The sequence below is a fragment of the Mus musculus genome, chromosome 2 (assembly GCF_000001635.26).
Source record: "Mus musculus strain C57BL/6J chromosome 2, GRCm38.p6 C57BL/6J".
In the NCBI taxonomy this organism is placed as follows: domain Eukaryota; kingdom Metazoa; phylum Chordata; class Mammalia; order Rodentia; family Muridae; genus Mus; species Mus musculus.
In genome coordinates this window covers 6,862,430-6,886,969 of record NC_000068.7, presented here as the reverse complement: position 1 = coordinate 6,886,969, position 24,540 = coordinate 6,862,430, and the positions used below count along the sequence as shown (strand labels likewise).

The 24,540-nt window shown below is 40.7% G+C and overlaps 1 protein-coding gene across 50 annotated transcripts in view; it reads left to right on the top strand.

Moving 5' to 3' along the window:
- Celf2 (CUGBP, Elav-like family member 2) overlaps nucleotides 1-24,540 on the top strand; it is an 856,648-nt gene that overhangs the window by 509,372 nt on the left and 322,736 nt on the right. For 12 of the 50 annotated variants that reach the window (XM_017315466.2, XM_006497337.4, XM_030247354.1 and 9 more), the window contains exon 1: nucleotides 1,708-2,118. The exons of 7 other annotated variants lie outside the window; for them this stretch is intronic. In XM_017315466.2, the coding sequence (XP_017170955.1) occupies nucleotides 2,012-2,118 (107 nt within the window). In that variant the 5' untranslated portion in view covers nucleotides 1,708-2,011. Of the gene's footprint in view, nucleotides 1-1,707; nucleotides 2,119-2,156; nucleotides 2,604-2,629; nucleotides 10,577-14,267; nucleotides 14,615-14,934; nucleotides 15,104-24,540 lie in introns of those variants that run through there. 31 more of the 50 variants (XM_030247349.1, XM_030247347.1, XM_030247328.1 and 28 more) reach the window with 9 other exon arrangements.

Here is a 24,540-nt window from a genome sequence, read left to right as displayed (position 1 = left end):
ACCAGGGCAGCAGCCTAAGCCTCACAGTTCTACTTTCCCTGTCAGACAAACTCACAGCAGATGTCCATGCGACCATTCACTTTTTATTAATATTTGCACTGACCAAACACACCCAGTTTCACAGGCTCTTCACGTGCTTTAAAATAAATTAGCAGTTGGTGGCTCCATTTAACTACAGGGCAAAGAGAGCTACAGGGAGGTCAAGAGCCTTCTGCTCTGACACTCCCACAAGCCATAAGGGGAAGAAGGTCACAGTCTATTTCCTCAAGGTCTCTCCAGTTCCAAGTTCATTTACATGAACTTTTCCCACTTCAAAGGAGCATGTTGCATTTCATACAGTAGCCTTCCCTGGCAAGGTCATTCCTTCTCATATGTTCACTTGGTGATTTTCATATCGTGTAATGAAGCAAAGACCTGGGATGATGGAGTTGTCCTTAAGATGAGGCTCTTGTTTTGGGACTTGATCTTTGTCAAGTGGTTTGCCATGTCTTAGTGATGTGTAGAAATGGGAATGGCAGTTGTCTATCCTTTCTTTGTTTCCATAGTCTAGGATGCACCAGTCAGGAATGTTGTGTAGCAGAGCCTGAGGAACTCTTCCCTCTACACTCTCCCCAGATCTCCCGACTGTGGATAAGACCAAGTTCAAAAGTCAGAGATCTTACAAGATACTGGGTATATTATTTAAGGTCCTCAAATATGGGGGAGAACAAAACCCACCATCATTTTCTTCACTCTTAGTCCCGGTTATATTTCAAGTCCAGAATTTTACTAGGAAAGATACACTTTGTGCCGATATAGGATGGGGTGAGCATTCAGGATTCACACCAGTCTTTGTTGACTCAGGTCTGTTTTGAAATGTTCTAGGTTATTCCATAGAAAGTGAGGGTTTTCCCAACTTCCAAGGTCAGTGTGCATCCCCTGGAGTGACGTCCGAACTTGCCCTTTTGGATGACTATGTGTGCAGTCCATAGAGTTCTCTCTCTCTCTCTCTCTCTCTCTCTCTCTCTCTCTCTCTCTCTCTCTGTGTGTGTGTGTGTGTGTGTGTGTGTGTGTGTGTGTGTGTGTGCTTAACTTACTGTTTGACTTCCTAGTTATTTATGGAATGATTCCTACTCAAAGAAACAGAAAGGGGAATGTGTATTTTCTCTGGTCCACTTTATGTTCAAAGGCTCAAGAATATAGTGAAGCAGAGTAGCAAATTTTCTTGTTTTGGGGAAAAAAAGCCACTCATTAGCCTTTCAGGAATGAAGCTGCTGTATCTGTCAATTACGCATTCAGTGCGACCAAACAATCTTTGTGTTGCCTGCTGGCTTTGATGCCTGGATTCTGGTGAATGAAGCTCTTAATTTATAAGAACTCTGGCATACAGAGAGTTAAAACACTTCCCAGTTTCTTAGCCTCTGTTCTCTGCATCTATGGTCCAGGGTGAGGCTGAGGGTCTTGACCTTGTCACTCTTTCTAAGGACAAGAGGAGAGGAACAGATGAATCCAACTGTGAATGCAGTGTCCCAGAAAAGAGAGGCAAAAATCCTTTTGAGCACACTGACCTGTTCAAATCTCAGTCCTCTGGGATGCTCTGCTGATAGTTGATAGTGAACTGTGCTGTGAGATTGGTTTTGCTAACATACACACACACACACACACACACACACACACACACACACACACACACATATATATATATATGAAATCACATGTCACTGAGTTGCTTAAAATCTTCCCAGTTTTTAAGATGGTAATTAGGAGATCCAATGCCAGGCTTGAGTGCATGCAAACAAGCTCTCTCTAGAAGACACAGCACACCAGTGCAAAAACATGCCTAGATAACATAACTTGTCGGAGAGGATTATTTCTTCCCAGTGAGTCTGCAGGAGCCCTTTTCTGTACTATTCAGCATTTGAGAGGAGAGAGGGAGAGAGAGAGAGAGAGAGAGAGAGAGAGAGAGAGAGAGAGAGAGAGAGAGAGAGAGAGAGGAGAGGGGGCGCATTAGTGAATAGCGACTGTGGCATTGATGTTTGAGCGCACTTCTGAACTGGCTTTTGTTGAGACTATCAGTGTAGAAAGCATGCGCTGTCCCAAATCCGCTGTTACTATGAGAAATGAGGAGCTGCTTTTAAGGTATGTTGTTGGGTCCTTTGTTTTTAACATAGGCTTTTCTAGTTTTGAGAGCTGGTGGAGACGCCAATCTTGCCCTGAATCAAGCAGCTTCCTTATCTTAGAAGAGAAAGAGAGAGAAAAAAGAATCTAAACAGAGAGAGGGAAATGAAATTGAGACCAAGAGATTGGGAGGGAGAGCGAGCAAGCCAGGGAGAGAAAGGAGAAGGACTGCTGTGAGGGAGTTGTGTGTGTACTAGTTGTCTTTTGAAAGCAGACCATGCATTTGCTCCCCGCTACCTATGAGCAGCCAGTGGATGTTTTAAGGGTTCCGAATCTGGCTGTTGGTTCGTCTTTTCCTTTGCAATGTCTAAGCCTCTTTCATTATTATGCACTCTGCATGGAATAATCATCGAAAAAGGAGCTGAGGAGACTCCATATTAGACTTGCGTTCCAAATACCACTCTAATCTGGACTTAGACACCTAAATAGTCCTCTCGTGTTATCAGGTTTGGATCACTTTATCCTGCTTGCCAAAATGTGTACCTGTTTGGAGACCTCTGTTCATGCATGGCGTCCTGGGTCCTCTTGTGCGGGAAAGCAGATACCTGCTTCCTGCATGGGTGGTGGGGTTCTATCATAGACCGAGAAGGAGACACAGCTGACCTTTTGGGAAGCGGAGAGAGAATTATGATAGAATTGGCATCCTGCTTTTAAAAATGCAGTCTTTTGTTTATTTGCTAGCAGACATTGTAGCACTGAATACATCTTTGGGTCTGACAATGGGACCGGTGGAACAATGGAGCTGTCAAACTAGCTTAATGCATGTCTGGGGCTGGTTTTCTGTTTGTTTGTTTTTTTTTTCCAGCACCCCCTTTTATCTCCTATAATCTTGTTGTGTGGACTATCAGAGGGAAGCTTTGGGTCTGCTTATTTGTGGTTTTATGCTTTTAAAAATTTATTATCTGCCGTTCTCAGAGCTTTTTGCATTTTGCAGTTATGTTGGCTGGATTAAGTTAGAGATTTATGGCTTGCCTCTCTGTTAACTACAGAAAGAAAACTTATTGATTGAGGATGCTTGTAATACTATTATCATTGTGGCAAATGCCTTGTTGATCAGACCTGCTTCTACAGTATTTACCGCCGAGGATTTTAAATGCTCCCTTTTTTTGGACCTAGGGAATGTAGCATAAAAGAGAAGTTAAGAAGGACATACTTAATGCTCAAGTAATCAGTATTCCTAGTTTTTAGCTTCCCCTTTGGCATCCACAGACAAGCAGTTTAGAAATCCAAGAATAAGAACTTTTGCCTTTCCAATTTTGGTCACCAACTATTGTTCTGTTACTTTGTTAAGTGAAAGGTTTCGATGGAATATATTGATCTTTGATTTGATGTTTATATTCTTACAAACTGCATTTCTATGAAAGGCAAGTATTTCACGTGTATTCGGATGCCCTTCATTTCATAAGATAAACTGGTTTCTAAGGTGAAAATACTGTAGGAGAGAATATGGAAAAATCTGGTTCAAACTTCTCAAATGCTGAAACCATTTTTATTCCACACTGGATGTAAAATAACTGAAATTAAAATAATAAGTAATAGATTTACATGAAAATCCTCTTTTAAGGTTGATGTCTATAAAGAATATATATTTATAGTGTTTTAGTGTTTTTGCTTAATGAACCGTTTGTGCCAGATCAATATTATGAGATATGTATTAGTAAGTTCATAGACTAAAACCGAGAGCCCAATATGAGAAACAAAAGGGGAGTTGTTTCAATGAATAAAATAAAAGATAAAATTGGTTTCAAATATTTCCTGATAGAGTTTGGTACAAATTAGGGATGTCCCTCATTAATAAGGAAGGACATACATGTATTACTTATAAAAACACAAGTATGAAGTACTAATTATTCCTTAGATTCAGAGACAAACTTAAGTTGAAATATTATTAAATACTTATTGTATAATTATTTACCTAAATGTTATCGGCTAACCAGAATTGCCTTTGCAAGTTGAGATTTCCTACCGGTAATATTTCCAGAGCTTAGGTACACCAAAGCATATGTGTGTGGTGTAATAATATTCTTCAAGTTATCCATTGTGAATAGAGTGGGTTTTAAAGGCATGCTTGTTATGTTCTCTCGGTTCCAATGGGATCTGAACTGCTCCTTGCTTTGGGTATAGCAATAATTGCTTTCAGGATGAGCTCATAAAAGGTAATGGGTAAGGCTTCATATCCGAGGCTAACCAACTGTTACCAACACACCCCAGTTCTGCTTTCACCGAAAAAAAAAATTTCATTCTAAAACACAGTGTGTGTGTGTGTGTGTGTGTGTGTGTGTGTGTGTGTGTGTGTGTGGTCTAAGAAAAAAGCAGTCTTCCATGCTTGCTAGATGCTTGTCAGGAACTCATTTAAATAAAGAAGTCACTCGGAGACCACCGTGTTGAATTTTTTTCTTAAATTGGTAATTATTTAACTGTGATACATTCACTTAAATTTCTGATTGCTCATCATTAGTTAGGCTGGACACAGGGGGATTTCACTTGTCCACTCTTGTCTGGTGTTCTCATGCATCACCAGTTTCCAGATTTGGGGGTCCCATACCTCTTTCCCACCCACCATACAATTCCAGCATCCAATATACAGAACAATGTATTTTTCTCTGTGCTCATAGAAAAAGTATAATGCTGGGAGTTGGCAAACGTGCCTGCTTTTATTTCTACAAAAGTAACAGGATAATGTAGTGTGCAGCATACTATTCACTCGGTATGCAATGATTCTCCTGGACGCTGACCTACACAAGTGTAGAAACAAGATTTAATTCTAACCTAAGACCTGAAGAGAATCCATAGGCAAATATTCAAACTGGTAAAATGGTCTCTTTCACTAGAGAATAACAACTGCATCTCAAGCCCCTTTATAAAGCAGGGGCCTCGGGAATATTTACATAAATGTGTTCAGCCGACCACAGACCAAGATCTATAACCTCCCACGTATTAAAAATTCTTTTCTTTGCAAGGATGGAACCTGACAAACATTTCTTTATTGGCTCTTTTTTTTTTTTTAAATGTTACTAGATAAAATTGCAAGATGTCCTTGGGGGGCTGGAAAGATGACAAAGAGTGTTTGACTAATATTCATATCTAGAACTTTATAGCAACTGTGAATTGTGCTTGAGTACCTGGGAAGTCTTTCAAAGAGTGAATCAATACTAATTATTGTAATCAGGGGGGTTAATTAGGTGAAAATGTGGCTGATGGAAAGTTCATTGCTCACAGCCCTGGAAGCCCCCAGGTTGATAGGAGGAAAGAGAATTAGAGAAGGGAGATGAGGATGATAGCACCAGCTCTCCTAAAGAAAAACACAACTGGATTTTCTTTCATTATGCTAGTGGTGAAATTAGGAGGGCCAGCCTTATTGTTATGTAGATGTTTGAGTGATAGTGTGAACAGAATGGGTTTGCCTAGCAGCCCCTCTGCCCTGTGCCATTTCTCTATCCTTCTTAACACTGTACCAAGTTCAAGCCCTGTTAGTGACAGCCATGTCCTCTTGAATCATGTCTTCCGGCCTTCACCGACTTCCTTGATTTTGATAATTCCGGAGGGACTCTGGCCAGGCAGAGATGGCTCTTTCTCATCTCCTGAAACTACAGCTTGCCTCTTTAATTATTGGACTTGCTAGTTTTCTGAGATACGGTGGTGACTTCTTTTAGTCTGTAGAGAAGACGAGGCTGGGGTGGTATGAAATCAATTATAATTTTGTGGCCTTTTGCTCACCTGACATTAGGAAGAGGCTGCTAGGAAAAAAAAAAAAAGGTTGTGTGAGGATAGGGGGATGAGAAGCCTTAGGTTGTAGCCAGCTCAGAGCAGAAATAACATATGAAAGAACCAGGGTGGCTTTGCAACACACCGCACAAACAACAAAGGGGAACTGTGTGTGTGTGAGTGTGTGTGTGTGTGTGTGCATGTGTGCACATGTGTTTATATGTGTACATGTGTATGTGCATGCAATGTGTGTTTATGTGTATACGTGTGTGTGTGTGTATGTGTTTGTGTGTGTGTGTGTGTGTGTGTGTGCATGGTACGTGTTGGGTTCCACTCAACTAGGAGTTGCCACTGGTGGATTCTGATGAGATACAAGGTCTACTTTGTTCCCCAGTACACCTTCACACATCATAGAAAGTCATGATTACAAATTATCAATTATCACGTACGGGTATGCTCATCTTTCCCACAGTTTTCCTCTTGTGACCCACCTAGCACATTTCCTTGTATGCCAAAATAAAGTCAACAGGAAATGGCATCTGCAGAGGGAGGATGGACCAGAGTGACATGTATCATGAGGACAGCTTGAGCTTCTACTACTCTAGCCCACTAAAGGTTGATCTGCTCATCATTGACTACACAGGGTCAGGATGAATCACTGGAGTTTATAAAGCATCACTACTGGCATGCCTCCAAGGAACAAAAAAAAACCTAAAAAATCAGAATTTACTTGTAAAATTATTCCATTCCACGAAGTTTGATGTGGTAGCACATAGGACCCTGTAAACTGTTGGTACACTTTTGAGACTCATGGCTTTTTTTTTTTTAATTTGCATCTTGAGAAAGCTCACAGTTGCATCACTAAGAATTCTGATAGAGGTGACATTGGCTTCTATCAGGGAAGTGAGTGGTCTCTGTGTATAAACCTAACTGCATTTTTCACCTTCCTGGAAAGCCATCCATCTTGGTCCTATAAGAGCCATAGGTCCTACACTTTTTATCATTCCTTGTTCTTTGAATACCATTTCAAGCCCCCCAGATCATCATCCTCTCTTCATAGACAGTATCCTATCTCTTCTCTCTGGGCTTCAGGCTTTAGACATGTCGCTGAAACTTTAATTCTAGAGGATTAATGTTGACTTTCTTCTCAACTGCCACTTTTGGTTTCCAACAAAGATTGGGGTATGAGATGTTATTATAGAAAGCATACAGTTAAGACTTAGCTTAGACTTGGCATGCTATGAAGTGCTTATATTCATATCGTCTAATGTAATTCTCATAAATATCAAAGTGGTTATGATAGTTGTACCAGTTTTAAAGATGGAAAGCTGAAACTGAAAATAATAAAGTCACATACCTAAAGTCATAGACATCATAGTGAAAAGGACTATAACTCAGAGCTCAGCTAAATTCCTTCCCTGGGCAGTGGCAAAAACAACAATTTCATATTTGCTTCTCTTTTTTTTTTTCCCTGTTACTGTGAATTGAATCTAGCATTTTGAACCACTGAACACTTATCTAACAATCTGTACACTCCACCACAACCCTTTGAGACAGAATCTCACTAAGTTGCCAAGGACGGCCTTGAATTCACTATGTAGCCCAGGCCTGATCCTCCCAACTCAGTCTGTGCAGTGGGATCCCAGGGCTATGCCACCAGGCTCAGTGAGATTTGCCATTTTAAAAAGTAATTGTTTGTATTGTTTTTAATTATGTCTACGGTGTATCTAGGTATGTTCATGTGAGAGAGTTATGGGGATATGTGTTGTGATTTTGTATTGGATGCCTGGGAGCTGGAGTTACAGAGGGTTGTAAGGCCTACAAATAGGGTGCTGGGAACTGAACTCTGGTTCTCTGCATGAGTAGTATGTGATCTTCACCACTGAACCAGGTATTTGCCATCTTAAAACCTATGTCGCAGCTCTCCCACAGAAGCCTTTGATTGGCAGCTGCTTCTTTCTATTGTCATTGGTCCATTCATCAGTGGACTGCCCACTCAAGGGCGCATCAAGATGCTGGCCATAGCTAACGGTTTTAACTGCTCTATCCTTCCTGGATCACAGTTTGTTTGTTTGTTTTGGTTTTTTAACTTTACTTATTTTTCAGTGTTAATTTTTGGAAGGGCATAGGACTTATGATCCAGAAGAAATAAAAACTGGTGATAACAAAGGAAGGATTAAAGGAATAAGGAAGGAAATTATTTGAAACATCACAATATCACAGCTTCTGTGTTCTCACTTGCTTACCTTAGAGTTCATAAGCTCTTTGTTTTAGTGTTAGACAGGATCTCCACATACAACCCATGCTGGCCACAAACTCCACATCCTCCTGCCCCCACTTTCCATGTGCTGGGATTTATAGGAGTAGACCAACCACACTTGGCATTCAAGAAGTCTAAGAAAAAAGTATGCCATGCTCATTTCTCTTAGACTTTCAGCTATACAACAGAAACATCTATATGATGTTGGGAAGAACAATAGAGAAATTCAAAGCTCCATGGATTTAAAATGTTAATTTTAAAAATGTCATATTACAGTTATAACCAATCAAACAACAATCAAATGTCTTCAATAAAAAACATTTCTTGACTGTCAAATAGCTCCAAAACTTTTGGGGAGAAAAGAAAACTATATCTGGAGAAGGATCAGTGGTCAAATGCACACTGACAGACACTGGACTTGGCTTTGAAGGATGTGCAAGGTGGAATTAAGGCAGTGGGTAAAGAAGATGTCTATCTTTGTTAATAAAACCAAAAAAAACCAAACTCCCAAGCTTACCCACTCGCCATCCTTAGTTCCCAAGGTCTCACTCTCCTCCTTCCTTGCCATATTCCTATAAAACAGGGCAAACATGGGCTATGGGCTGTTGAGAGACTTAGGGATTAGGTAACAGCTTTACACTCAACAATAGAGATAAAGAGAAGCTATACAACCTTAGATTCACCCTGGATAGTTAGACAATGTCCATAAAATGGCAAAATTTCCATGAAGATCTATGAGGAAGAAAAGAAATTTCCTCTAGTAGACTTAGTAGGAATTAGCATCAAAAGCAAATTTAGATAGGCATTTGGGATCTTCGAAAACCTCTCTTATAGATTAAAAGTAGATTCAGATTTGAGGTATTATTATAGAAAGAATTTTTCCTGATCTCAATACCTTGATATATTTTCAACCTACGTGTCACTTTAATAGCTCAGTTATATAATTGCTATAGTAATAATTAGGTTGCCACATTATACGCCTTATCTGAGGATCATGGCAAGCTTTGAATGGTGAGCCATTCTTCTCTACTAAGAAGTAATGACCACAAGTAAGAAAAAAGTCTAGTTGATTAATCACACACAATGTTAAATGACTTGTTCTGGAGTCAATCAATGTTTTGACAAAATGAAATTGAGAATCCAACAGGTTTCGTTCTTAAATCTCATGATCCTTTTACTCAGTTCAAAATTATCATTTGCCCTAAAGGGTCTGACCTGTAAACTCGAAGTCAGATGTTTAAGAGCCCAATTCTCTTTGCTGGTAACCAGTTATCACTGGAAGTAAGTACTTTATTTTTACAGAAACTCAACCTTTTAGTCTCTTAATCCTCACTCTTCTTCCAGTTGTATTTGCTCATGAAAAACAAATGAACAAAAACAGAAAATAGCTTTGGACAAATGAAGCCGATTGTCTTTTTCATTGAAAATTCTGATTCCGGATAAGATCCATCTCAGTCAACCCCAGGCCTAAAGCTTACCACATCCATTTGTTGATTTCTTTTTATTCCCCGCCCACCTGTTCCTGCTCTCTCAACGACCTCATGTTATGCAGGCAACTGGGTCCTCCAGCTGTTGCTGCTCAGCTGCTGTAGTTTGTCAAGCAGCAATTTCTCCCTTTTAAAAATCTGACAACTTGGGAGAGAGTCAGATAACTTTCTGTGGATTAGGGGAAACATTTGATGGGCTAGGTTGTTGATGGGTGGATTGCAAGGGAATTAGAAACGTCACTCTGATAAGTATACATTTTGTTCCTGGCGCCAGTCTGGCACCAAATAAGGGCGCTAGTATCATTTGACAAATCTCAGCAACTTCCAAAAGGGTTCTGGAACATTCCTTCCAAAGGCTGCACCCATCCCCTCCACTGTCTTCCGTGTGCAAATCTCCATGCTAGACAGGGAAGCCTTTTTTCTTCTTCCTACCCTTTCCCCAGACTTCTTTGAAATGTTCCCATCCTATCTTCTTGCTTTGTGGTACACAATCTCTCACCCTACCCCTCCTTTCTTCTGGCAACGTCTGGAAAGAAATCCTGCCGCTCCCTATAGAGACAGCTGTTGCTACTTCAGAAACCAGCCATGGTCAAGGCAAGTGACATTTGATTTCTGGTAGAAATAAGTAACCCTCGGCCAACTCCTCACTTCACTTTGGTAGCCACCCACGCCGCCTCAGACACACAGCTGTAGAGGAGGGTGAGACTTTGTCTGGCTCCCATTTGAAAGACAGAAAGAAAAAGTGGTGGGTGGGGCAGAGAAAGGAAGAGAAGGCTGAGCAAGAAAAATTAAAGGTTTGCAGGAGTGGGCTAATGGAGAAAGGAGAAAAGGGAAAGGCCAGGTTAGTGGGGGAAATGAGGCAATGGCTGGCCTCTGGGTCTGAAAGACCCAGAATATTAACGTTCTCTGCCCTTGGAATGGAAGCTCCTGACAGCCCTGGAGGGGCATCTCATTTTCCACTTCGAAGGTAGGTATACAAAGAACAGCTTCCGTTGAAAAGCCTCTTCAGAAGGAAGACAAATTCACCATGCTGTATTTTGGCTCTATTAAAAACAAATTGGGGGGGGGGGGACCTAACAACAACACATGACTGCACAATGTCAGTAGAAGCTGTTCTCTAAGGAGATAGACTAGTTAATATCCCTTTAAAAAAATCCCATAATAGGGCCTACATTTCTTGTTCCAAATGGCTCTGAGCACACTGGGCTTGCTTTTATTTGTTTTTTGTTGTTGTTGTTGTTTTCTTTTTTTAAAACTGAAACAACTATGTTAATAAAATTTGAATCCAAAAGTGTGATAGGGAAAAGATATTTTGGCCTTTGGTTTGTGTTGAGTAGCCAATAGCGAGGAAAGTAAAAAAAAAATACTCATAAATGGGATTTTGGAGTCCAGTGAACAACACAAACACATCTTTGTTAATTACTGATGGCCAGTGCTTTTAAAGGTACAATTATGTGGGAAGCTAAGAACAGGATTAATAAAATATAGAAATTTGTCTCAAGCCATATAAAGTTATCTGCAGACAAAAACAAAACTTCTTTTATTATGAACATTAATGAGCTGTCAGGTCTCAGTTTCAGATGCAAGTATCCATTTTGCAAAAACCAACAACAACAACAAGAAAAAGTTGAAAGATTCATAGCTAGTGGAATGTATTCCGGTTCCGTGAGTGGGTGGAAGGAAGAGGACTCTTCCATTTCAAGGATGCACACTTTACGTGAGATGCGTTATTAGCACCCTGTTTTATCGAGGGACGCTTGCTTTTAACCCTGGTGATAATTCAGTGCTCAGACAATGGCCACTGGACACAACAGTATGGGATGCTGAGGAGGGAAAGTGGAGCTGAAACAGCACAGCGCACTGCCTGCCTTGGAAAGCCGCATGTAAAATGAGGTCATTCAGAAACTTTCCCTTGAAGTGCTTCCAATTCTTGAATTGCCTTTTGTTTGGGAAATGAATAGCAAGTTGATTAAAAAAAGGAGACAATTAGGGGAGGTAGGGGGATGGGGCAGAGACGAGCTTAAGGTTTTGTTCCAGTGGAGCTAAAACTATGAGGAAACTTCATTGTTCCTATGCCTGGTCCCCAGGGATGTCTGCACAAGGTGGTATCACCAACTAGTTCTTGTCCACCAGAGAGAGACCCCACTAATGTCCCCTTTCATCGCTCTCGATAAGATCGTTGGCTTTAAAAATCGCTCTTCCTTGAACCCGAGTGCTCAATTGTGGCCCGGTGAAGCTGTGGTCTGCCAGTTAATTTAAACTGCCCACACGTGATACCTGAAGGCTCACTGCTCTATGGAGATTTAAAAAGAAGCTTTGTTGAGTTGTTCTGGGGTTGGGGGTGAGTGTGTTTTTCCCCTTTTGGCCAAAGTGGTAAAAAGAGAAACTGAAGCTTTTCATTCAAAGCTCTTTAGCTGTGTATTTTTATTTTTTACGTTTAAGTTGATTTTCAGAAGTGGACAACGTGGTGTGATTATAGAAGCTGAACAGACATTAGAAACCAACGCTGTCAGTGGGCGACTTATGAATACCTGGCAAGTGGGGGAGGACGAACATTTTGCCTCCCCTGCTGCTTCTCCATCAGGTGCCTATGCAGCCACGCCATCATCTGTGTATTTGCCAGCCAGAGTGTTTAAACCCAGCTACACTCTGTGAGCTTTTCCAGGTTCACATCACCATATTCCATGTAGTGTGGTTCTATTTTATTTTTGACCCTCGTTTTGCTTCTAACTTCAAATGGCAAACGGAAATGTGCTTTGAAAAGCATGCTACACAGTAGTTGTTAAATAAGGCAATAACCTATGCACTTGTAATTCTCTGCCTATGACCTACTTACATCCTCCTTCACCCTCCTTATAGTATGATTAAAAGCTGCTTTGAATCCACTATTGCCTCAAGGGATTTGAGGCTAGAATTTAACAAACTGCTGAGAAGGCTTAAGTCAGTAAGAGGGCTTCCCTACAGCTTCCTCTGACTAATTCACATGCAATTAAAGAGAAAATAAATATTTTACAAGTGTGTATGTCGATGAAGCATTTCTGCCTTATAGGATATAGGTACACACGGAGCTTTATTTCTGTAGCTGATGCTTTTCTGTGTGGTTGTGTTTGTTTTGGAGGCTGGCTCTGTTCGTTCGGTCTCAAATTTACTATCTGGCCAACTCAATTCTTTTTTTTTTTTCCCATTTTTTATTAGGTATTTAGCTCATTTACATGGCCAACTCATTCTATGCATTCAGGATTTATGTAAATAGTGTATAATAGTCTAGAATTGTCAAGATTTGTCTTCAGTTATCCAGCTAGCTACATCAGTAAGAGAATTTCAAAATTAGTTGGCAATGGCTTGATAAGGAGTAGAAACAGATTAGAATTTGGAGGAAACACTTGGGTATGGTTTTGATCTAATAGTTCATTTTTGATGCAATTGTCTGTCAAGTGATTCTAAGCTGGGACCTGACTCCTCCAGAAAGGCAATATTTAAAAACTGAAAGTTAATCAGCGCTCCCATCTTCCAACCTTGCAGTCAGGAGGCTAAAAGCCAGTTGAAGAAGGAAGTTCTAGTTAATTACAGTTGTTTGTGTGGATTTAACTGAATGGCATAGGCCTGTTACTCCATATTGCTCACTGACTTATCTGGATTTACAATTTTGTCTTATAATCTCCAAGGACAGTGCTCACTGTCACACAGAGATTGGTGAGGAAAATGTGAATCTTTTCTTTCTATCATGTCTGATAAATTTAACAATTGTTTACTTAGTTATTTAACCATTTAGCTACCATAATCCAGGCCTGCCTTCATTTGTGAGGGAAAACCCAGGTCCTTAGTACAATATTCTGCTTTCTTTAGAATAACAACAGAATAGAGTAGACATAAAATTTCAAATAAAACCATAAATTTATATACATCCGATGTCAGTGTTAGTATGTATATACATGCATATTCTTAAGTGTATACATATACATTACTTCAAAGTTCAAACCATGTCATTTGAAGATAGAATAAAAAAGATTTTTACCTCAAAGAGTAAACTATAGTTTCTGGTATGTCATTTACAATGTTTACTTAGAACAGAAATTTAAAGATACATGTGGCTACACTGAAAAGTTTGCTTTCACCCAAACAGCCAAACAACAAGGACAATAAGCCCCGTTATAAACGTTGAAAACTTTTGCTAAGCATCTGTTCGCTTTTCTCTCAATTACTTAGTACCCCTTACCACAAATCCTAAATTCCTAAATAATAGGAAATGGCAATTTTGCGTTGCACTCTTCTTTTTGAAAGCAATGGTATCTGTGACAGTTCGTCATCTTAAGGCCCTTTTCTTTCTCAGTGTTTAAGTAGATACCAAAGGCTGCACGGTTGTCCTCCAGTGTGTCACTCGGGCCACTGCGCCCAAAGACAGTTACTTCCTCTGGAGCAGATAGATAGAGAGCAGCACCCCAGGGGCGGCCGGCCCAGCCTCACCCTGGGGTGGGGGCGCGGAGGTCGCGTGCGATGCCGGTCCCCAGCCGCTTCGCTCTCCGAGTGGCCGTGGGAACCGGGCGGCGAGCGGGCCAGGGCGACCGCAGCTCGGCGCGCGGGGCCCGTGGGGCCGTGCGCAGAGGCCGGGCGAGCCGGGCGGGCGGGCCCGCAGGGGTTAAGCGTGGAGCGGCCGCCCCGGGAGCTCCGCCCCCGCCCGCCGCACCTGGCGCTCGGCAGCCAGGCCGCCCCGGCGCCGGCTCGCGGAGGGGATTGGTGGAGCGCGCGAGGGAGAGAATGTGACAAGTGCCCGCTTCGGCGGCCGCCCGGGGAGGCCGCGCGCACCTGTCCCTGCCTGTCTCGCGCCGCCCGCGGCCGCTCGGACGCGCGCACAGCCCCCCGCCGCCGCCGCCGCCGCTGCCGCCGCCGCCGCCTCCGCTACCGCCGCCGCCGCCGCTGCGTGCGCCGAGAACATGACTTCTGCCTTCAAGCTGGATTTCCTCCCGGACATGATGGTCGAGGGCCGCCTGCTCGTTGCTGACAGAATGTGAGTGGCCGAGGGCCCGAGGGGGCCGCGCGGCCGAGAGTGGGGCGTCGTCTCCTCAGAGGCAGCGGCCGCCTCCCCTCCGCGTCTTCTCTTCAGAGGACGCGGCTGGGACGGCGCAGGGCCGAGCGGGGCGAGCGGGAGAGCGGGGTGAGCGGCCAGCCTTCCCCGGGCGCGCCGGCGTGGGGCTGGCGGGACAGGACCCGCGAGAGGTCGCGCGGCGTCCCGGGCCCCCGAGCTGGGCGCGGCGTCCTGCGGGCGGACCGGCCGGCGGGGCGCGGGGCGCGGGGTCCGGGGCGGGGCGGGCGCGTGCTGCCTTGCACGCTCGTGCCTTTGGAAATGCGGGGTGGCCCGGCGGAACAGCCCTGGCTCTCGCACTCATTCCTGAGATGGGAGCGGAGGACGAGCGAGAGAAAGAGAGAGGAGGAGGATAATTACACACCCTTAAGGGCTTTAAAACTAGCCAGGTGTACTCGCGTGTGGAAATTAGAGGTGATTTTTACGTAATCGGGATGGTTTTGTCTGATAGGTAGTCTGTGATTTAATAATTAATGTGATTCTGGTGGTTTTACGTGTCGTCAAACTAGGATCGAGTGGTTATTGGGACAAGTAGAGGGCTGAGATCCGCGAGGAAAGGAAACTATATGTAATTTTTTATCTGGCTGGTCTGTCTTCCTAGGGAAGTTTTTCTCTCTCTAGCTCAGGGATCTCAGTGGGATCCACTTGTATTTCAGGCATGTTATGTAAAGAAACCCTAAATAGAAAAGAGATTGCCAGAGCAAGATGGGAAAGTCTGTGTCCTCCTGAGACATGGGATGTATGTAATTCTCTTGTCAAGTGAGGCATTTGATAATGTATCAGATTTAGTGGGGGAGGGTGCTGCCGTTGGTTAAATGATGTACAAATTTTTCCTGCTGTCTCCGCTGTGAGACTTCGCATCCATATGCTTTCTGGCACCCTATGTTACTCTTCCAGGCTTTATGACCCATTTCCCTGGCAGCAAACTTTCCCCTGTAATACTAGATTCTTTTTTGGTATGCTAAGTATTATGAGTTGAGAATCTTGAGAAACTCCGCAATGGCCAGTTATTGACGTCCAAGAATTAAAAAAAAAAAAAAAAAATCAAGTGGGAGATAAGGATAATAGAATCTGTTAAATATATATTGTCTTTTCAGTCGATCTTAGGGCTGCTAACTTGAGTGGACACAGGCTCACTCACTATCTCAGAGTTAATCAGATAACAAATTAAAATGTCGAATCCCCTTTTGGCATTTTCCTCTGAAAAATTAATCTTGGTTAGTAATATTCTCATGATGGTTTTAAGAGATCTCTATCCTGTCCTCCTCTTAAAATCCAAATCTTACACACACACACACACACACACACACACACACACAATCCCTTTCTGCACATGAGTTACTTTGTAAGTCTTCCCTGTTTTTCTATGGTTTTATCTGATAGGTAGTGTGATGTTCTAGAATGTTAGGGGTGAATCAGGGCGTCAGATTAATGACTAGAAATTTATGGTCACCTGCTACATAAGTGACATAATATATCTAACTAGTGGATGCTCTATGAATTTAAAGCATTAATGACCTCTGAAAGATGTAGTCTCTTGTCAATTAAATTATGGATTATGAAAATTTAATTCCTCCTTTTCATTTGGTAGATGAATGTGGTTTGTTCAGACTCTTAGCTCTGAAAGGAGCCTTTGTATCTCAGCCATGGAGTTTTGGGTTTTTTTCTTTTTTTAAATATGAATCTTAATATGACTTCTACCCCACTTTTCTTCCAAAAGTTCATGATTTCCAAACGATAGCCTTTGGAGTCAATCCCAGACTGTTTCAGTGTTTGACAGCTATTGCTTAAATGAACTAAGAAAAAGGAAATTTGCAAACGATCCCGTTCTTGTTTGTTTTCAAGATAACTGTTGTACATCTCCCCTGTCCTGGGAACACTTGAGACATATTTTCCACAAGAGTGTGTGATTAAGTCATGTTAGAGATTGTGTTTGGGGGCCAGAGGTATATGAATGAGATCATAGCTTTTAAAATGCTTGAAACCCACCTAGGCGGTGTCTTTTATAGCCGTATTTGGACACAGAAGAAGATAGCTATGTGGATTTATTGTTCGGGGGACTGGTTGCCATGGGTGGTATATTACCATGTGGCCTAAAATGGTGTCTGTTAGATATTGGCCTGTTCATAAAAGGAGTTTAAATAAAGCATAGGAGCTTTTCTGGTGTTGATTTTCTAAAGCAGAACATATTTTCTCAATGGCGTTTTCCCACAGGAATATATTAGATAAGTTTGCAAGATGTAATATGTTTGAGTCCTCCAGGCAGATGAACAAATAGCTGTTGAGATGAATTATTACGCTTGATGGCCCCACGAGCCATCCAGTGTTTAAAGAGCCCAGATCATTTAAGGCTCTGTAGTGATATAGAATTGCTATAACATATGCTTCACATTTTGGGGATTTTAAACATTCAGTAAGAAAACTGTAAAAGGAAATAAGCATTTTAAATAATATTGACTGTTAGAGTTTTATTTTTGTGTGTTATTATACACTCATAGCAAAGTGTAATGAAAATAGGAACTGATTTTTAAATTCTGTTTTAGACTGGGGCGTTTGGTTTTATTGAGAATGGCAATGAGTGTTTCTTCTTTGTTTTATTTCATTAGTGATACATTTAGAGAGTCTCTTATCTTTTGCTTTTCTTTTTTTTAACAGAACCAATATATAAAGGCTTAGAAATAAGAAACTACAGGTGAAAATGTAGCTTGGAAATTATTAATATCAGTCTTTAGATTTACAGAGTTAGAAGGCTAGGAAGTTAGTGATAAAATGAAATCCATTCTTTTCACATTCAGTAAGTAGTTGTAAAGAAAATAAGCCATCCTGACTGTAATAAACTTGGGAAATTCATCTGCTTGTTGATAACAGGCAAAAACATTATTTATCCGTGTATGAGTCCACTGAAAGGCACTCTTGGGGTCATCATTGTTAACGCTAAACCTCTTACAGGGCAGTAGGACTGGCCCCCGGAGGCAAAGTCATTATTGTTTCTGCAAAAGTAAAAACTGCATGGCTACTGTGTACCAGGGAGCCTGATTTATATGCTCTCTAGACATCATGGTGGGTCTAAAGGTTACATAGTGTTCCTCTTGTACAGAAAATGCTTAAAAACCAAAGTTGTATCATATAAGAATAATGTGTCACCTGTTTAGGATCGCTATACACGCTCTCGTTTCTGATTCAAACTCAGATTACTGCGTACGTTTATTAACTAAGTGACTAATGAGAATATACACTAAACTTTTTGAAGTTTACCAGCAAGATGAAGATGGAAAGCATTTTGGAACTTTCTCCCCATCTTTTGTATGGCTTTTAAAGTTTACGTGGAAAATGACAAGATTACGGACATTTATTCTCCAGCTCCATAATGGTCCTGAAGGGAGGCTAAGATGAAGCTCTGACAGAAGAGCTGCTCATGTAGACAGCTCTGTCCTGGAGACTTTCAGAGCACATTGTGGTGGGCTCTTCAGTTAACAGTGCTTACTTCACTACCAGCTGCCTGCCTTCTGACACTAAAAGCTCTTGCCACGTAGCTTCAGGAGTGGGGATGTTATCTTTGATCTGGGCAGAGGTATTACTGTAATTGCTAAGTCTTGCTATTTAATTGTGATGTGCTGCATTGAGATTGCTCCAGCATTTGTTGATGAGATGCAGTGAACTAGGAAAACAAGAGCCTTGAAAGACAAGATAAAAAGGAGATAGGATTTTCAGATATGCACCTAGTAATTAAGATTTCATGGGATGATGCTTTCTACCTTGGAGTGTGTTTTCCTCCTCTAACAGTTATAATAGCACTATTTGGCCTTTGAAGAATGAAGTCTTTTTATTTTACATAAATCACAAAACTTTTAATTTCTTTTTAACCGTGTGTGTGTGTGTGTGTGTGTGTGTGTTTACTTTCAAGTTAACACTCATTCAGTTCCTACAAAACAGGTAATGTTTTGATATGCTAAATCTGTCACATATGAGTGTGCATACAACTAGCACATGTTAAGTACACATATTGTGCAGAAATTGAAGGTAGTATTTATAACAGGGATCTGAGGTCATTATAAGGAATTTAAAAAACAAACAAAAAGAACCACACTCTCATAAATGTTCAACAACAATCCATAAGCATCCCTTATTAGCATTTAAATAGGAAATGTTATACTTTCAGCATGTTTTAAGGGGCTAAATTAATAAGTCATTGCTGTGGTTTACTTCCAAATTTGAACTTCACCCAAGTTTACAAAGTCATTATTTCAAACTTATAGTTTTATTGTTGGAAAGCTTTGTTTCTTCAGGGGAGGGACATATTTTTATTCCCTAGGTATGGATTATATCATCACAAAGAGCTAGGTAGTTCTGATCACAATATTTGTTTTACAAAACTGCAGAGAGGAAGGCTTTGGAAAACACTAATGGTTTCCGGTTCGTTAGCACCTCTGAATTCTTGAGCCACCCTGTCTGTCTCCACCATTGCAGAAGTATCAAGTCATATAATAAAGCCACCATCAGTGCTGTGCTACCTGGGTAGTCGTGCAGAAAATGTATTTTTATGTTTTCCTTAAGAAAAAGTGCTTGCTGAGCCTGAGAGAAATGGAGCTGTGCATTCCTGGAAAAACCTTTGTGGGAAACAAAAACTAATTAGAGCAGTAAATGTGGTGCTCACAGGTAATTGTAAAATAATTATTCCCCTTTAGCATCATCACTGTTTAATTGTGCTATCCAATATCTTCCTGCTCTGAATCCAGATGTGAAGGGAGAGCAGCCTCCTCCTCCTCCTGGGAATGTCTTTTTCATTTAGTGTGAGCCGCACACTCCTCCTAAAGGACTTGTAAAAGACGGAGGAGAACATTTAGGGAGGGTTTGAACAGCTCTTCTCTTCCCGTTTGTCCTCAATCATGACAGAAAGTGATTACTCCAACTATTTCTATAGAAATATGATTCCACTTATGTGGCTGAAATGCCTTCTGTGAGCATGTGGGAGATTTACACGTTTTTTAGTGCTAACCCAGAGGTTTATGAACATTCTCTTTTATGAACTGCAGATTGTATATTACACTCCATGTTCTTCAGATTAAGAGAGTCCTATTTTCAGATCAACTGACAATTTAGAATGTGATGATAATAAATATGTAATCCCTTGGCTTTCAGAATGGTGTATGAGTACACATTCAGATTTGGGTTTAATTTTAATTATTTCAGTTAACGAAGGTCTCAGCAAACTCGGTAGAAAAGATTACATACAGCTTTGTTCTAAAAACACAGATTTAGACTCTGTTTAGAATAAATTATAACACATCATTTCAGTTGATTCTGTACTGTTCTTTCATTCTTATGTAGCTTTAAGGTCAGATTAGTTGAAATAATTTGTACTTCCTTTAGGTCAGCATCAGGGTGGGAGGCGCCATCTGGGTGACCAGGTGACCCAGGTTCCTTTTTGAATAACAATGCTTTTAAAATGAGCTATGTGTAGTGGTTTGATTTTAAGTGTCATTAGTTACAGAAGTGTGTCTCTTCAGTGACATGGACTCTCTCTCTCTCTCTCTGACGTAACCCTGGAAACCATGGTTCCCTACTCTAAGAGCTACGTTTTCTGATATCTATTTTTAGGCTTATTTAGGACTGAAAATTTTCACAGTGAATTTTACATAGTATTCAGAATGCAGTTAACTTTAGCCAATTTATTTGACATAACTTCAGACAGTTTAAAACTTTTTTTTACTATATAGTATAGTCCTTTGTATTTTAATTTTCTATGCTAAGTCCAACATCCTATGATTTTTTTTTTACCCTAAAAGACTTAACTTTAATGCTTTAACTTGAGTTCATTAAGTTTTAAAGTAATCTTTTCCACCCTCTCCCTATGAAATTTTTGTTTTTCCTTATCTCCTTCTGTAGCAACAAAGTTAGGCCTTAGTTTTCTGATATAAAGAGACTAAGTTGATTCTGAGGGCTAAAAGAGGCAAAAACTTTATCTGCTTGGCAGTGGTCAGTAGGTATAAAGTGAGTATGTGTGTGCAAATGTATATTTATAAGATTCCATTTTATTGATCAGAATACTTCACTTCCTTGAGATATCGTCCATTGTGACAAAACATACTTTTGCTTATAGGTTATTACCTTTATAACTGGATTTTATGTTTAAGGAGTATTTCACACATTGACCAACCATACACTACAAATTATGATTACTGCTATCCAAAGGTCTCAGAATTGTCTTAACCTTTGGCCTAGACCACTCTCTTAGTGGGTAAATAGCTGGGCCCTCACCAGTGCAGTGACTTCTTTACCCCTTAGTGGGCGGGCTTCAGTGCTGGAGCTCCAGCTGCCCCACACAAGATCTGCATTTGCATAGACTGGGCAAAGACTCCTCACAGAAGAGTCATGGCAATAAGCCTGTCTCTTTTCTTTCCATGTCTTTAGATCTGATGCTGGCCCGACTGCATCCCTTGCATTGTACTTCTTTGGTGCCGGCATTATTTTATGCGCACTATATATATATCATCAGCCACAGCTTGTAGTTGATGCTGAATGCAGTTCGACTGTTGTGATAGGAATCCAGCACTTAAGCTGAGCATTTGACAAAAATGAGCATTACAAGAGATTGATGAGTCTACGAGCTCCTAAGAACTCATTAGTGTAAGCAGAGTTAAACACACATGCAGAACCTCCGCTCATTTGTCTTTTTGGAGCTGAAGTAAGGCACTGGGCGTTAGACAACCAAGCGTGCACTGGGCTGCAGACTGATGTTTAAGTTTGTCCTTGAAAAATTGTTTGTTGTTGTTTTTGTTTTTGTGACAGGGTTTCTCTGTATAGCTCTGGCTGTCCTGGAACTCACTTTGTAGACCAGACTGGCCTCGGACTCAGAAATCCGCCTGCCTCTGCCTCCCGAGTGCTGGGATTAAAGGCGTGCCCCAAATTTTTAGGAGTAAAATAGCAGACAAGGGTAACATGAACAACATTAAAAAGGGACAGCATTTGGTAGGAAACTGATGTATAATTACTTTTTCTGCTTATTTATTTTATTCTTTGCTTTCTTGGTACTTTAGCCTAGACTCAGTGGGGGATATAAAAGTCCATCTTTTAAAAAAAGTTTTCTTGATGCCTTTATTGTTTTTTCCTAGTACGTATCTTTTACTTTACTCTTCTCTGAAACCCATATGATTTTTTGACCCGTTCCTGAATCTCAAAGGATTGTATGCATGACTGGCATAGTCCTCAGAATTGGATTTTTGAGAGACAAGAATCAAAATTCCTATATCAGCCCTGGGACAGCTGCATATTTCTGTGCACAAATCTCTATTTTGACTTCCTGTATTATAGAAGGGGTGTTGAGTTTTGGGGTTGAACATACGGGTAACGTATTTCAGAGTGACTAACTTTATGGATACCATTGTCTTGGCCAGCTATATTTGACTATGCTGCAGCTGTGTTTGCTTTCTCAAAATTGTCACCAGGAGGCCTCCAGCTGCAATCGTTCACTAAGTCCGAGCCAGGAGCATCTTTCCTCAGGATTTGCTTTATCTAGTAGATCATCTTTTCAGTATTATCTTCTAGAGATAACACATGAACCCTCCAGGAAGCCAGAGTACTACAGGTGCTGTTTGGTGTGGATAATTCTATATCAAAATAATCTCCTAATACTAATCTTTCTGTTTATTCATAATCATATCTACCAGGATTCTTTCTTTTCACACCACGATTATATTTTTTAACTCCTAGTTCCTCATTTTCTTTCATGTTTGTTTAGATGTTGAGGAATTGTTTACAACATCTGCTGATGGGTGGTATGTCTTTCTCTTCTCAATTACTAAAGCATTTTAGAATGCATCTTTTACTGACTTCTGGTGCCTTAGAAACCTCTAACAGTTTGGATTGGAGCCACAAATCTTTTTATTCAATTGGCATTACCATCAATTTAGTTTTCTTCATAAGAACTTAGAGATTTTTTCCCTAATATAAAGCACCATATTTCTATGGCCACAGGTGGGTTTCATTTTTAAATAAAAATAACTTCTCTTGTATTGTTTTGGCCATCAGGGATGCTTGCTTTGGTATGGTAGTCTCTAGAGTCTCTTCAGTCCAGTGTGGCTAGGTATCCTTTATTTCATTTACTCCAGGCTCCTGCTGAGTTAAATTTTACCTTGGTTTGTGCCAGTATCTTCCAAGTCTCAATTGCCTCACCAGAATTTCTCAACAAGAAAATATGGGTAATAGCTTTTCAACTGTCACACACTTTTATTGTGAGACTAATTTGGAACAAGAATGACAACCTAAATATTTTGTAGTTTCATAGTACTTGAAACTGACCACACATTCTCCTGTTTCTTGGGAGCGTCAAACATAATGGAGCCTCATTATAACTGAGCTATTAGTGCTTTTCATCTCAGAACATTTATATTGTAAAGTCTCAGGCAGAGAGCCATGCGACAATATTGTTCCCCTATAAACTTTCAGGAAATGCTCCGTGTCCAGCACAACATTATGATGACTGATTTTTTTCATCTTCTTTCCGAATGATGATAGAGAAATATAATACAGTTTATGTTCTAACTATGAACTTCTGCTCAGACCTCCCATTCTGGGATGAGATAATGCCAAAGCAATATCTTTATTCAGTATCCTGATATATACAGTCTTAAAGCTCATCTCTACACTTCCTGATTGAGATTGAACTTTCTTAGGATTAAAATAAAAAGACAGGTAAGCAGTGTTAAGGTTGGTTCTCACCTTGCACCCCTTGCCTTTTAGAAACCCAGGCATCTGAGTTGCAATGTGGAAGGGAAGTAGTGTAGCTCCTGCAACTCAATGGCCTCATTAGCCACCGCTCTGGCCACAGCATACCTGAGGAACCCAAAGGAAAAAAATAGTGATTTTTTTTTTTTTTTTTTAACAGTGTGGCCCAGGCTGAGCCAGTGAGCAGTGTGTGAGCTATTTGATGCATCAAGCTGTTAACCAGCTGCTGACGGATTCTTTTCTCTTTGTACTTAAGAAAGAACTTCCTCCTTCTCCAGACATTGTTGATAGATACTTAGAGTCCTAAGAGATCAGAGTAACTGTCATGTGAACGTTTGATCCCGAGGCAACAAATCACCTGATTCTTTAAGATCAGTCATGACCACTTTTCTTCAGAAGCTAAAGCCTTAGAATGTGAACCATTGCCTAGGAAGTTGTCTCTCTAATGGGCCAGGGATTGTCTCTTCTGTGGAGAAACTCTATAAGCTATGGAAGTGACCTCACAAACAGTCTCTTGCCTCCTAGGGCAGAGCATTTCCTGTGTAAGGTGAGACAGATAAGGACTTTTAAGTTTGTCAGGAAAGCAAAACCAGGGCCCTGGTGGGAAGCTGGCAGATCTTTAGAAAAGGGGGCTAGTCCCTCAGATACTGTTTCTATGTGAACTAATCAGTTCTTTGGAATTGGCGCATTTAATCAGTGTCAAAGAAGTCTAATTTGCTTTAAAGGCAGATCTTCATTTGGGCCAAGATATTTTTAAAAAGCAACTAAAGTTGGATTATTGACAGCCAAAGAGGTTGTTATGCAAGCCATATTAGTTTGCTGCTATATCTCATATATATCTTCTTGGGACATAATATTTTAAATACGGATTCATTTCTAGTTCTCTGTTCACTAAAATAACCATATAGACCCAGAAGGAAAAAAAAAAGGTCTATTAGTGTCAACAAAACTCATTCTATGATGTTTCTTTCTTTCTTTGTTTCTGTCAGCAAAACTAATTCTCTGATGTACCTCCTTTCCTTCCTTCTTTCTTTCCTTCCTTCCTTCCTTCCTTCCTTCCTTCCTTCCTTCCTTTCTTTTTTTTCTTTCTTTCTTTCTTTCTTTCTTTCTTTCTTTCTTTCTTTCTT